The sequence below is a fragment of the Erpetoichthys calabaricus genome, chromosome 14 (assembly GCF_900747795.2).
Source record: "Erpetoichthys calabaricus chromosome 14, fErpCal1.3, whole genome shotgun sequence".
Classification (NCBI taxonomy): Eukaryota; Metazoa; Chordata; class Cladistia; order Polypteriformes; family Polypteridae; genus Erpetoichthys; species Erpetoichthys calabaricus.
Window position 1 is genome coordinate 103,663,562 of NC_041407.2, and position 14,551 is coordinate 103,678,112.

The following is a 14,551-nucleotide window of genomic DNA, read 5'->3' on the forward strand; positions in this document are numbered from 1 at the left end:
GGCCCGGTGCCGATATTTATCGAAGACTTAGGACACAATATGGAGAAAGTGTTTAGTCATGAAGAAATGTGGATGAAGGTCACACGAGTGTCAACCATGAAGAAGGAGCCTGATGTCTGTCCACGTCCACGACTGATGACAACACTGAGCGAGCACAGGAAGGGATTCTGATGAATAGACGAGTGACAGTCAATGATCAGCTACGGCTCTGCCTGTGCAATAATCCACGACAGGATCAAGATTCACGTCTGATTGAGAGATGAGGACAGCGATGCATTCGGGGCTCACAGCACATCTTTTAATGAAGGAATACGAAAGCTTGTTGACAGATGGACAACGTGTATCGAAAAGCAGGGAGACGATGTCGAAAAACGATGCATTCGTCTTTTCTGAAAGTTGATTAAAATAAATTCTACAGCCGGAGTGCCGATCAATTTTGACTCGCCCTCATACTTATTATGTTGTGGAACAAACCGAACCACAGGAATTGCTGAATGAACATCCATGGCATGGGGCCCTCAAACACAAACCACCCCCCCGAGCCATCAGGGTCCTGGAGTCTTTACATTACCACAGGAGTAACGTCCTCCAATCACAAAGCATACAATCTGCATGTGTGGCCGAATGGCTAAGGTAGCTTCACTAACTGAATGTAAAGATTCAGGTCTAAATCCCACCGCTGACACCATCTGTGTGTCCCTGAGTGAGTCACTTAGCCTTCCCCATAGCTGCCATGAACGAGTTTAGACCACTAGGAATAAAACTGCAGTCACTTCTTCTGTATTTAATCATTATATCTATCTATCTATCTATCTATCTATCTATCTATCTATCTATCTATCTATCTATCTATCTATCTATCTATCTATCTATCTATCTATCTATCTATTATATAGAGCCTTTCATATCTATCTATCTATCTATCTATCTATCTATCTATCTATCTATCTATCTATCTATCTATTATATAGAGCCTTTCATATCTATCGATCTATTTATTATATAGTGCCTTTCATATCTATCTATCTATCTATCTATCTATCTATCTATCTATCTATCTATATAGTGCCTTTCATATCATCTATCTATCTATCTATCTATCTATCTATCTATCTATCTATCTATCTATCTATCTATCATATAGTGCCTTTCACATCTATCTATCTATCTATCTATCTATTATATAGAGCCTTTCATATCTATCTATCTATTTATTATATAGTGCCTTTCATATCTATCTATCTATCTATCTATCTATCTATCTATCTATCTATCTATCTATCTATCTATCTATCTATCTATATAGTGCCTTTCATATCATCTATCTATCTATCTATCTATCTATCTATCTATCTATCTATCTATCTATCTATCTATCATATAGTGCCTTTCATATCTATCTATCTATCTATCTATCTATCTATCTATCTATCTATCTATCTATCTATCTATCTATCTATCTATCTATTATATAGTGCCTTTCATATCTATCTATCTATCTATCTATCTATCTATCTATCTATCTATCTATCTATCTATCTATCTATCTATCTATCTATATAGTGCCTTTCATATCATCTATCTATCTATCTATCTATCTATCTATCTATCTATCTATCTATCTATCTATCTATCATATAGTGCCTTTCATATCTATCTATCTATCTATCTATCTATCTATCTATCTATCTATCTATCTATCTATCTATCTATCTATCTATCTATCTATCTATTATATAGTGCCTTTCATATCTATCTATCTATCTATCTATCTATCTATCTATCTATCTATCTATCTATCTATCTATCTATCTATCTATCTATCTATTATATAGTGCCTTTCATATCTATCTATCTATCTATCTATCTATCTATCTATCTATCTATCTATCTATCTATCTATCTATCTATCTATCTATCTATTATATAGTGCCTTTCATATCTATCTATCTATCTATCTATCTATCTATCTATCTATCTATCTATCTATCTATCTATCTATCTATCTATCTATCTATCTATCTATTATATAGTGCCTTTCATATCTATCTATCTATCTATCTATCTATCTATCTATCTATCTATCTATCTATCTATCTATCTATCTATCTATCTATCTATCTATTATATAGTGCCTTTCATATCTATCTATCTATCTATCTATCTATCTATCTATCTATCTATCTATCTATCTATCTATCTATCTATCTATCTATCTATCCCGGCCCCCCGAGATGACCGCCCGGTCACTGCCCTGTAGTGCACTCGCCTGTCAGCCTTGGCCGATTGCTTTATTATGTCTTGCAGTTTCCTCCTTCTTGTGTTCACTTTGTACTTTGATCACATATTCCCTGTTTATGATTTCTCTGTTTTTTTTTATTCTCTCCCCCCTTAGTGATCATTCCTCCCCCTCCCTCTTATCCCCCCCCAGTAGCTCCCCCTGCCCCACAGATTCCGCTCACTCGGTTGGCCACATGGTTTCTCGAACGCAGTAAGTACCCACACAGCACTAGGCTGCTGGCAGAACAATAGACTAGAGCGTACGTTTCTTTTTATATAGCGCCTTACACATGGAAGCATCCCAAACAAAAGTTTAAAAAAGCTCCTTGATATAAAAAAAAAATTAAAAAAAAAGTCAAGTGGGTGAGCCATGTAGCTCCATAAAGCTGCCATCCAGTCAGGCCACAGATAAGTGCACAAACAAACTTCTGGAAGATTCCCAGTGCATGCTGGGTTTAAAAGTGAAACCTTTACCTCCATCACAGTGGCCCACCTGAAGACCCTCATTTACTCCTCAGTGATGGGCACACTTCATAGTAGAATGTCTGTTTAGATATCTGAGGACCGGGTTAGGCCCAAGTCTGGCATCTAGTTTTGGAGGCTGAACACGGGCACAAAAGTGTAAGTGCGCTTAATCAGAACAAAGAGGCTCCTGCTTTGTGCCCAGCACTGCCCACGATAGTCTTTAGACCCCCCCATAGCCCCAATTAAACAGTTTGGAGGATGTTGTGCTATGAAGGATTAGATTCCCTAGCAGGAGTCGTTCCCTCTGATCAACTGTATGCTGTCATCTGTCACAATGCTGCCTTGCCAGTTGTACTTCCAGCATGTGATCTAATAAAAGTTTACCATGGGAAATACAGAATGCCAATGGACGATGGTGCCCCACCACCGCTTTCATAATACAGAATAGCGACTGAAAGCAAGAACTCTCTGCAGACTAAAAAAAAAAAAATTACAGAGGGTCTGAGATGAGGAGGGGGTCCTAATGTTACAACCCCCCCACCCTAATGCACTAATTGTAGTCTCCTTTAAAATGATCAGAAGAGCCCCATAGTGGCCTTTTAATGGTCAAATTTCACAAAAGTGCCACTCTGAGGAGGAGCATAGTCTACGATCTGCCACTCATGATTCACTGTCCTTGTAAAGTGCTCTTTGTGAAAGGCGCTATATTAAGTAACGGCTGACTGAGTGAGTGATTGAAGCGACACCCGGTCCATTGCCTGGCCGGGGTGCCACCTGTGCGTAGTTTGAATCCTGATCCTGTGTTTGTGTGGCTTGTCACATGGTTAGGCGGTTGGTGACCCTTCAGTTCTTCAATCAGGATGAGTTGTGGTGATGAACGAGCGCCCCCTAGAGGACAGGCACCTCCTGCAAAAGGGGCTGCTGAACTTGGCTCTGGCCCCTCTGTGGTCCACTTTGAATCGCGGCAGCTCAGATGGGACGAGCGCACTGTGAAGATGAGACCCCCTCACCATCAGAAGCAGGCCAAGCTCAGCTTTGCTTTGATTGTCTAACACACTTGTTTTTTATTTTTGGCAATCTGAGCAGAGTGTGGACCCCCAATTTGTGACCTGTGTGGGGAATGCCACTTGAATGAAGAGAACCTGGTTACATAGCTAGAAATTGGGGTGAAGGCTTGTAAACAAGAGGGGGTCCATCATATCTCCCCCCTCCCAGTAACAGACCACCAGCGTGACCACCCCGGGACTCTTTGTGAGAGATGAATAGCAAAGCCGCCCCCCCCCCCCACCCCCGCACATTCAGCCCTGTCACTCAAGCCTGATGAATGATGATTGGATGTTTGATTTCTGGTTGCAGAAACTTAGCAGGTAGTGTCGCCGCCTAGTGGTCAAGATGTCAAAGTGTAAACTGGAAGAATTGGAGGCTCCTCGTTATCCACGTTTATCTTGTCATGTGACCTTGAGCAAGACAAAGTGGTGTTTTGTTTTTATGAAAGGCGCTATATACAAAAAAATGTTTTTATCGCCTAGATTAAAAACGTGACAGACTCAGGGGAGGTTGGGTGGCAGGACTGGCACTCCAGCCACCGTTAAAAAAAAAAACCTCACGCCGTTCCTGTGTGGTGCTGAGGTGTCACCCGTGGCACGGCTGCACTGGGGTCCCAGTTTGAGTGGTTCATCGTGTGGTGGGTGCGACAACTCGCTGTGTCCTCTATAATAATACGTGGAGTCCTGCACCCTAGGGAGCGTCTTTAATAGTTTCTACCCCTTCATTTTCTGTTTCCACCCCCAGCCCACCACCTTGAGCTCCTTTTCCTAATGTTTGCTTTCCATTTCCAGAGTCCGATTTCACGGTCCCTCCACCGGATGAGCTCTTTGAATTCTATTCCATGGATCCTCCTCTTCCACCCCCAGTGGACTACGACACAGATGCCCCGGCCAATTACCTGGAGAAAGGTAAGGGTTGCACCCCCGCCTTTTGGGGGATCATGGTGGTATACTAGTGGTGCCAGTGATGCCAATGTGAAATGCTGTCCTGTGCAGTAAAGGGGTGTGTCGGAGAACGAGGAGAGGACGCCCAGACCCGGGTGCGCTGAACCTTTACATTTATTTGCTAAGCAGGCAAGTCAAGAAAAATCGAGCAAACTTCAGTCTGGGGGGCTGCTTGGGAACAATTGTGACAGGACAAAGTGACAGAACTGATCATGGCAGGCGAGGAGCTCAGAACGACATACAACATTAGTTTCAATTCCTAGGCTAGAAAAACCTGAGGGCTTATATCAGTTAGAGGGGAATCCACCAAACGAAGGGGTCTTTGTGTGCTTCTTAAACACATTGAGGGAGTCACATGGAGGTGGGCAGCTCATTCCACCAGCCAGGAGCTACACAGGAAAAGCGTCTGGACTGAGACTATCACGTCGGGCATTCAATAGCAGACCCGAGTGGTCGAGAAGGAGCAGAGGACCCCAGCAGGGTCTCCATATATCTACAGGTGGCTGCCCCTCTGACTACCCTGTAAGCAAACATCAAGAATGTGAACTTCAACGTAGTGATCTGAAAAGAGGAAGAGGAATGACATGTCCCCCACCTCAGCTGCTCCATTTTGGTGACACATGCCAGTTCTCCTGCCAGCTGATGTGACCAAAGCCAGGACCAGAACTGGTGCTGCAGACTCTTGTGGATGTTATGTGGAGAGAATCTACCAGACTCAGGAACTGTAGCAATGCGGTCATTGAAGGAGCACTGGTCCATCGATGACCACCCATGGGTTGTGTGCCAGCTTTGCGGGTGTTTGTGACATTGAGGTGAGCTGAATAGAGAAGGGGTGCCAAGTAGGTGGATGAGGTGGGATAGTGAGAAGGTCTGACTTCTGAGGATGAGCTGGAGATGGTGTTCCTACACTCACGGTGAGCCTTGCAGAGATTCTGGCTGATAACGTGTGGTCCTCTGAACGGAAGGATGGGCACAGGTGTGTGTCTTCAGCTTAGCAATATGTTGAAAGATGAGACAAAAGAGCCACAAAAAAGGTTTGGGGCAGCCGCCCGTATAATTGATCCTGGCTGCAAAATGATTGGTGGTGTGTACCACTGTGTACAGATTGGGGTCCAAAACAGAACTGACTGGTGAGGGTGAGATGGTGGGTTTTTAAAGTGTGGCAGAGGAAGTGAGGCAATTATGACTGGAACTGGAAGTGACGTCATCGGGGTTCATGACTGGAAGTGGCATCCTCTGAACTGGAAGTGACATCATCTGGGCTCATGACTGGCAGGGGCGACATCAGGCTTGTGACCGGAAGGGGCATCATTGAGGTCAGGTGGAATTTTTCGTAACTGGTCTGCAGTGGAAAGACATAAAGCTTTAGTGCCCCTCGCCACCCCCTGGTCTGGCATGGAATTACCTTCCTTCAAGCCCGTGTGTGAAAAACTGGTAAGAAACATCATGGGACTGAGTGATGAGGCCTAGTGAGGAGGTGAAGAGAGAGAAGAGGAGAGGGCCCAGCACCAATCCCTGGGACACCCCAATGCTTGCCTGGTGCCATCTTCCCCATGCTGGTACACACTGTAGGATCTGCTCAAGAGGTTGGACTCAAACTACCTGATGGTGGTCCTAGTGATGCCAGGGTTCGAGAGGGCAGCAAGGAGGACTAGGTGGGTGACCATGTCGAGGGCAGTAGAAAGATCTAACGGGACGAGGACAGATGACATGCCTGTAGCTCTTGCCAGCCACAGGGTGTCGACCATGATAAGCAGAACCATCTCGGTGGGATGGCCTGACTGAATAGGTCCAAGCCATCTGTTGTTGTAGAAGAAAGTGAGAGACCTGGTAAGAGACAACACAGGTAAGGAAGGAGAGATGGGTCAAGAGTGGGCAATAGTGCCACCTACTTTTGTTTTTTGTCTACAGCACGTCCTGGCCTGACTATTCTCCTCTCTCGTTCCAGTGGTGGCCCTCTACAGTTACACCGGCAGCAGGGAGGACGACCTCACATTTCAGGAAGGAGATGTGATTTACGTCATGAAGAAGAACCCTGACGGCTGGTACGAAGGCGTCCTCAACAATGTGACGGGTTTCTTCCCTGGAAACTATGTGCAGTTGGCGTGATAATTGAGGACACCTGGAGGTGGGAGACTTGAGGAACACAAAGCGCTGGACTCTCGTGTTAATGTTCTTTATGTTTTTTTGGTAACTTGTGTCCCATTTCATGTTATGGCAGACACTGGAGAGGCCCACCCTGCCTATGCAGGTGCGCAACCAGCACTTTGTCAAATATACAAGTGGTAGGGCACCCCCTTGGTGGCCACACTATGCTATGACGAATTCAGGCTAACGTGCAGGTAAGAGCGTAGCTACCTTCATGGGAAACATATGAAGATGAGGGAATACTTCATAAAAAGTGAAGCGTAAGACGCGCACCTAAATATGTAAAATTTAAAGGCAGATGAGTGAAGTCGGCTGGTGGCTAGGAATGCGACTTGCCCACCACTCTCCCCCGCTAAAATGCACAGCTTTTGTCCATTTCTAGTCTGTTGCTCTCCACTGTCTTCTGAGGCATCATCCTGCTCCACTGCCAACGTCAGTCTCTGTATGTGTATGTGTGTGTGCCTGCTCTGCCCATTGGGGGCAACACTTACCCTCCATCTGATTAATTTTTGATGGGTTCCTTTGAACATTAATAGACAAAGCATACGTCCATTTGCGAGGTTAGAGGATCACATTTTGGATTAGTCTTCACTTTAGGCTACCAAAACCCTACTGAAATGGCGGGCTTTGGCCTGCACTGGCCTAAAAACGAGACTTAAGTTATTCAAGTTAAAAATGTCTACAAGGAAAGGATAGCAGGGAAAACAAAAAGAAAACGTCAAATTTCATTTCATTATTAACCTCATTAGTGTTACATTTTTAATAATAATACTAATAATATGAACAGCACACTGCACATATGCCAGTGACGCAAGTGTCACTTTCGGATTCTCAGAATCCTGTTCGTTTTCAGTAACCATTTCAATTTCTCTGCCTGAAGAAAAATTCACTTTGTCTACACTGTTGCCCGGGTAACGCTCAGGTCTGATGCTTAAGTACGACATGCCTATACCGTTGCCCGGGTAACGCTCAGGCCTGATGCTTATGTACGACATGCCTATACCGTTGCCCGGGTAACGCTCAGGTCTGTTGCTTATGTACGACATGCCTATACCGTTGCCCGGGTAACGCTCAGGTCTGATGCTTATGTACGACATGCCTATACCGTTGCCCGGGTAACGCTCAGGCCTGATGCTTATGTACGACATGCCTATACCGTTGCCCGGGTAACGCTCAGGTCTGTTGCTTATGTACGACATACCTATACCGTTGCCCGGGTAACGCTCAGGTCTGATGCTTATGTACGACATGCCTATACCGTTGCCCGGGTATCAGTTGGGCCTGTTGTTTATGCAAGACACTCCTATACTATTACCCAAGAAACACAGGGCACTAATGCTGCAGGCACTTTTACAGCCCAAGCAAACCTCGGGTCTTACGCGAGAGGTGTCTATACTGATGCCTGAGTGACACTCGGGACTAACACTTTTAGCTCTGTTTTTACAGCCCGAGTGGCACTCAGGCCTAATGCTAAGGATGTCAAGAACATGTCTAATGAAAAATGAAGTGCAAAAATTACTTTTGTCTAAAAAGGAAAAAGCCTCAAGGAAACAAATCCAATAATCACCAAATCACGGGTCAAAACCAGGAATCCAAAAGAGACAATCATGAACAGGAATCGGAAGGTCAAAAAATGCAATGGCGAAGCTGTTGATGTCTGCTTGGCTTTGTCTTAAGTGCTACATGAGCCTTACTAGGTGGCCCTGCCTCCTTAGGCTCCACATACAGGAGGCAGGGCAGATAAACAAAAACAATGACGATATAATTAACATAAAACAGAAGAGCAAACTTATTCAATAGCATCACATCACTTAAAGCATCATCTTGCATAAACTAAAGGACAAAACAAAATGAACATAATCTGAAAAATTACGAGGGGGGGGGGTGGGGGCTCAAACATTCCTAGAATTACTAAAACAAAAGCCTTTATAATAAAAGTATCGCAGTTCCCTTTTAGTCGCCTTCCAGATGGTCTCCTTGAGGTGTAGTATGCTTGTCCCAGCTGTTCTCCTGTTCCTCTTAACATTTCTGGTACTCTCACCATGCCCAGAGTTTACTATCTCACACTGGCCGCTTGCCTATTTTTTTTTTAATCAGATAGTCCCGCCCTCTTGTGGACGCAGGATGACATTACACTCAGATGTATGCCACACTGTTTGCTGTCTCATACTGGCAGCTTGCCTTTTTTTGCTTTGTCTATCAGGGGAGGAGCAAAAGCTTTAAATTCATCAAAAATTTCGATCTCCTTTTTGATGGATCTTGATGTTTTAGGGTCCCATACTAAAAACATTGATATCTTGATGATGATTGTGTGTCAGTCTGTGTGTGTGTCTGTGTGTCACAGTTTATCGAAATTGGCCCAGAGCTAAAACGGCTGCACGGAAAAATACCAAACTGGAAAGTTAAACCTGTTATGAGACGATGATGGGCTTATAAGTTTTTAAGCCAAATCATGCAAGAGAAAGAGGCCCTCTAGTGGAGCCGTCAAATACCGTAAATCAGCAATTAATTCTGAATTTGTCAATTTCTATCATAATGACCTACTTTATGATCAGAAAGATCAGCATCAGAGCGGTCAATAATTACTGAAATGTTAGCGAATAATTCAGGTGACTTTGTTCCTACTGATGCTCACGTCCAAATTTTTATTTTATTTTTTTAAATCGCATTATAATCCTGCCCTCTTGTGGACGCCGGATGACGTTACACCCAGAAAGAGCACAGACGGCAGACAGACAGACGTCTTATCGCTTTATCTGTTTAGAGGTCTCCTTTTTACGTGCAGGTCCTTTGAGGTTCTCATCATCATGGTCACCTATAGGGGGTGCTACAGGAAAACCAGAATCCAATTATAAAGAAAACAATGGCGGCATTCATGTTCCAAACTGCTCCAGGAAAAAGAAATATTTATGTGTCAACAGGAGTGATAGTAATGTAGTTTGATATTTATATACTGTATGTAAAAATGAAAGAAATATCAATTATTATCATCATCATCATCATCATCATCATCATCATCATCATCATCACTGTTTCAAGTAACTTCTGGGTGTAACTAATTTTGAATGTGTTTAACAATTCCCTATTATTGAATTAAGTGTTTGTGTATTTAATTTATGTGCCATATTTATGTGTTACAAATGAATGGGAGTTTTTGCGCTTGAATCCTTATCCTTACACTCTTTGGTGGTTTGCACGCTAATATTTTTTTATGATGTTCCTGCCTTGTGCCCTGTGTTGGCTGGGATTGGCTCCAGCAGACCCCGTGACCCTGCGTTCGGATTCAGCGGGTTGGAAAATGGATGGATGGATGTACATTGTAGGTCAAACGCAATATGAATGAAACACATTATATTGCATTATTATTTTTTTTTGATGGTGTTTGATGTGGATGGTGGGTTTGACTCTGTGAAATGGAAGGCCAGGCCAGTTACTGAGTGAAGTGGTGTGTGGCGGACCTCAGGGTGAAAGGCGCTATATTAAGATGAACGTTGCTTTACTGATTTTTGTCAAGCAGGCTCTGTTGGTATTCACTCAGAAATGCTCTGAATAACACAAAGTGGGATTTTCTAAAGACTGCCCAATAAATATCGATTCTTTTTTTTTGTTAAACTAATTTGCTTGGTTCTTCCCTACAAATAAAATCGCAGTAAACATTCTTAAGAGGCAACTAAATATGAAAAGATCTTCACAAAAACGGTTTATTTTTCAGTTTGGTAAAATATGAAGATGACGATGGCTGCCCAGCTGGTTTCTGTGAAGAGGCTGTGATTGCAATTCAAGGCGCTATACACAAGAACAACTGAAGTAAGAAATTCTGCCCCCTATGGGCCATTCTGCACCTTCAACAGCTGCCCCCCAATGAGGAAGGAGAAGACGTGTCTATATAGCGCTTTTCAAGACCCTCAAAGTGATTTACATACATCAAGCTCCAATGTGCAGCACTCCCCTGGATGACATGATGGGGGGGGGGGGCGTAGAATTTACCCAGAGCAGGGGTCACCAGCTCCAGTCCTGGAGGACCACCGTGGCTGCAGGTTTTCATTCTAACATGTTTTTAAAGGAGTGCCCTGTCGTTGCTGCTAATTAACGTCTTCCATCCATCCATCATCCAACCCGCTATATCCTAACTACAGGGTCACGGGGGTCTGCTGGAGCCAATCCCAGCCAGCACAGGGCACAAGGCAGGAAACAAAGCCCGGGCAGGGCGCACACACACACACACACCAAGCACAATTTAGAAACGCCAATCCACCTGACCTGACCTGCATGTCTTTGGACTGTGGGAGGAAACCCACGCAGACATGGGGAGAACATGCAAACTCCACACAGGGAGGACCCGGGAAGCGAACCTCAGGTCTCCTAACTGCGAGGCAGCAGCGCTACCCACTGTGCCACCGTGCCGCCCCTACATATATATATATATATATAAAAGTATATTATATACTTTTGAAGCCCATTACAACCTGACCAGTTTTGATACTATATATAATAAAATAATAAAATTGGTAGAATTATGTCGGCAGGCAGTATAACATTGTAACACAGGTTCGGCGCGACACCGCTGAAAGGTTGCCCACCCCTGGGCTAAAGAATCCTGCCGCTGGTAGTGACGGGCAGTGTGTGCAAAGGGCAGGGACTTAAGACTCAGTGTGAGCTAATGACTCACATTTACTGGGAATTTCTCATTTGAACAATTGCCAGCCCTGGTCAGCCCCCATCATAAATGGGGGTCCACGTCCCCTCCCAGTTGGGGTTGATTCATTCAGGGTGGCGCACATGCAACCCCTGGACATCCCAGACCTGTTGATTGTTCGGTCTCACGTGGCACTATTGCCCTCTGGGAATTTTTGGTTCTGCTGGACGTGACTGGCGCGAGTAGGCCGCACTTGTCGTAATTTGGTTTACGCTTTTATAACTGCAAATAAGGAAGTCTGCGGGAGCAGAATCCACAGATAGCTGGGATTTGTTGCTCATTGATTCATTCATTTTCCACCACTTATCTGGGACTGGGTCATGGGGGGCACCAGTGCTTAGTGGGGCCCACATGTCCTTTTCCACAGCCACACCAGGGCTACAGGGGATGAGTTATGAGGGAAGATGAAAAGATAGATAGATAGATAGATAGATAGATAGATAGATAGATAGATAGATAGATAGATAGATAGATAGATAGATAGATAGGAAGGAAAGGCACTATATAATAGATAGATAGATAGATAGATAGATAGATAGATAGATAGATAGGAAGGAAGGAAAGGCACTATATAATAGATAGATAGATAGATAGATAGATAGATAGATAGGAAGGAAGGAAAGGCACTATATAATAGATAGATAGATAGATAGATAGATAGATAGGAAGGAAAGGCACTATATAATAGATAGATAGATAGATAGATAGATAGATAGATAGATAGATAGATAGATAGATAGATAGATAGATAGATAGATAGATAGGAAGGAAGGAAAGGCACTATATAATAGATAGATAGATAGATAGATAGATACTTTATTAATCCCAAGGGGAAATTCACATACTCCAGCAGCAGCATACTGATACAAAAAACAATATTAAATTAAAGATTGATAACAATGCAGGTAAAAACAGACAATAACTTTATATAATGTTAACGTTTACCCCCCTGGGTGGAATTGAAGAGTCGCATAGTTTGGGGGAGGAACGATCTCCTCAGTTGAAGAGCTGAACCTTCACAGTTTAAACAAAAGAAGATGAAGAGGAGACCTGCCTGAAGTGTTTAAAATGATGAAGGGAATTAGTCCAGCAGATCGAGACGGTGACTTTAAAACGAGTTCATCAAGAACACGGGGACACAGCTGGACACTTCTTAAGGGGAAATTTCACACAAACTTTAGGAAGTTTTTCTTTACACAAAGAACGCTAGACACTTGGAGTAAGTGACCAAGTAGTGTGGTGGACAATAAGACTTTAGGGACTTTCAAAACTCGACTTGATGTTTTTTTGGAAGAAATAAGTGGACAGGACTGGCGAGCTTTGTGGGGCTGAACGGCCTGTCCTCGTCTCACTTGCTCTAATGTTCAGATGTTCACACTTACCAACTTACACGGTGGGATGCCAAGACATTCCTAAGAGATCTGGGAGATGTAATCCCCTCAGTAAGCTCTGGGTCTTCCTTGGGTCTCCTCACAGCTAGTTGTGCTGGTAAAACGTCCACAGGGAAGGTGAGCAGAAGATGAGATCCCCAAACCAACTCAACTGCCTCCTCTCGAGGCAGAGGATCAGCGGCTCTACTCTGAGCCTCTCCCGAATGTCTGCACTTCCCACCCTATCTCTAAAGGTGTGGAGAAAGCTTATTTCGGGCACTTGTACCCACAATCCCGTTCTTTCAGTCTTTACCCAAAGCCATTGGTGAGGGTAGGGACATCAGTCAACTGGTAAATCGAGTTCTTCACCTTCTTCACCACTACGAATCAGTATAGCGACCACCTAACTTCCCTCACCCCCACGTCTCATCATCTCTTTACCCCTCACTTGTGAACAAGACCCCTGAGATACTTAAACTCCTCCACTTGAGGCAGTAACTCACCTCCCACTCAGACAGGACAGGCCACATTTTTTCCTACTAAGGAATTAGAGGACTCAGTTGATCGAGTTGCCCTGTGGGACCTTCTGAGGGTTCGCGGGATCCCCTCATAGTTGTTGGATATCATGTCCACTGGTACTGTGAGTGCTGTGCAGAGTGGAGGCAGACCCTCTGCATTTTTCCCAGTTGATTCTGGAGGTCTGTCAGCGGTGTGTTCTGCTCCTACTCTGTTCAATGCTTGTATGGACTGGGTGGTGGGCAGCGTCGTGTGGTCCAGCGGCTGTGGGGCATCTGTTGGTGAAGAAAGATTCACAGATCTTGACTTTGCTGACGATGCTGTGATCTTCGCGGAGTCAATGGAGGCTCTGATCGGGGGTCTCGAGAGGCTGAGCGAGGAGTCTGAGTGTCCCCAATATCCAGGCCTTTAATGACCTCTTGGGCACGGCCATCAGCAGTGAGTCTGTCTGCACAGAGAGTGTCACCTCGTCAGGAGGTTTACTTACCTGGACAGTGACATTCATGACTCTGGTGACTCTTCCTATGAAGTCAGTAGACGGATTGGGAGAGCATGGGGGGTCACGAGGTCGCTGGAAAGGGCTGTGTGGCGCTCCTGATATCTCTGCAAAAGGATGAAGGTCCAAGTCTTTAGAGTCCTGGTGCTTCCTGTCTTGATACATGATTGTGAGACATGGACGCTATCCAGTGACCTGAGATGAAGACTGGACTCCTTCATGTGTGTCTCTCCGGAAAATCCTTGGGTACCGCTGGTGTAACTTTGTGTTGCTCATGGAGTCCCGAATGAGGCACATGACCTGCACTGTGAGGGAGCGTCAGTTATGGCACTACGGCCTTGTGGCGTGATTACCCGAGGGTGATCCAGCTCGTAAGATCCTCATTGTTGGGGACCCGAATGGCAGGACCAAACCAAGGGGTCGCCCACGTAACACCTGGCTGCGGCCGATAGAAGGTCATTTCCAGAGGGTGGGACTGGACCGCGTGTCTGCCTGGGGGGTTGCCAACTGGGATCCCGAGTTGTTTTGTCGTGTGGTGGGTGCGGCAACGCGCTGTACCAGTGCATGCTCCCCAACTTGACTTGACTTG

At 44.6% G+C, this 14,551-nt stretch overlaps 1 protein-coding gene and 1 long non-coding RNA gene across 3 annotated transcripts in view; both read left to right on the plus strand.

The window, feature by feature from the left end:
• abi3a (ABI family, member 3a) overlaps positions 1 to 9,728 on the plus strand; it is a 51,699-nt gene extending 41,971 nt beyond the window's left edge. Inside the window, exons 9-13 of one of the 2 annotated variants that reach the window (XM_051936401.1) lie at positions 2,396 to 2,491; positions 4,584 to 4,700; positions 6,685 to 7,806; positions 7,858 to 7,959; positions 8,011 to 9,728. In XM_051936401.1, coding sequence (XP_051792361.1) covers positions 2,396 to 2,491; positions 4,584 to 4,700; positions 6,685 to 6,845 — 374 coding nt within the window. In that variant the 3' untranslated portion in view covers positions 6,846 to 7,806; positions 7,858 to 7,959; positions 8,011 to 9,728. Of the gene's footprint in view, positions 1 to 2,395; positions 2,492 to 4,583; positions 4,701 to 6,684; positions 7,807 to 7,857 lie in introns of both variants that reach the window. The other variant, XM_051936402.1, reaches the window with a different exon arrangement.
• LOC127530171 (uncharacterized) overlaps positions 1 to 14,551 on the plus strand; it is a 178,409-nt gene that overhangs the window by 65,126 nt on the left and 98,732 nt on the right. The gene's annotated exons all lie outside the window — the stretch shown is intronic.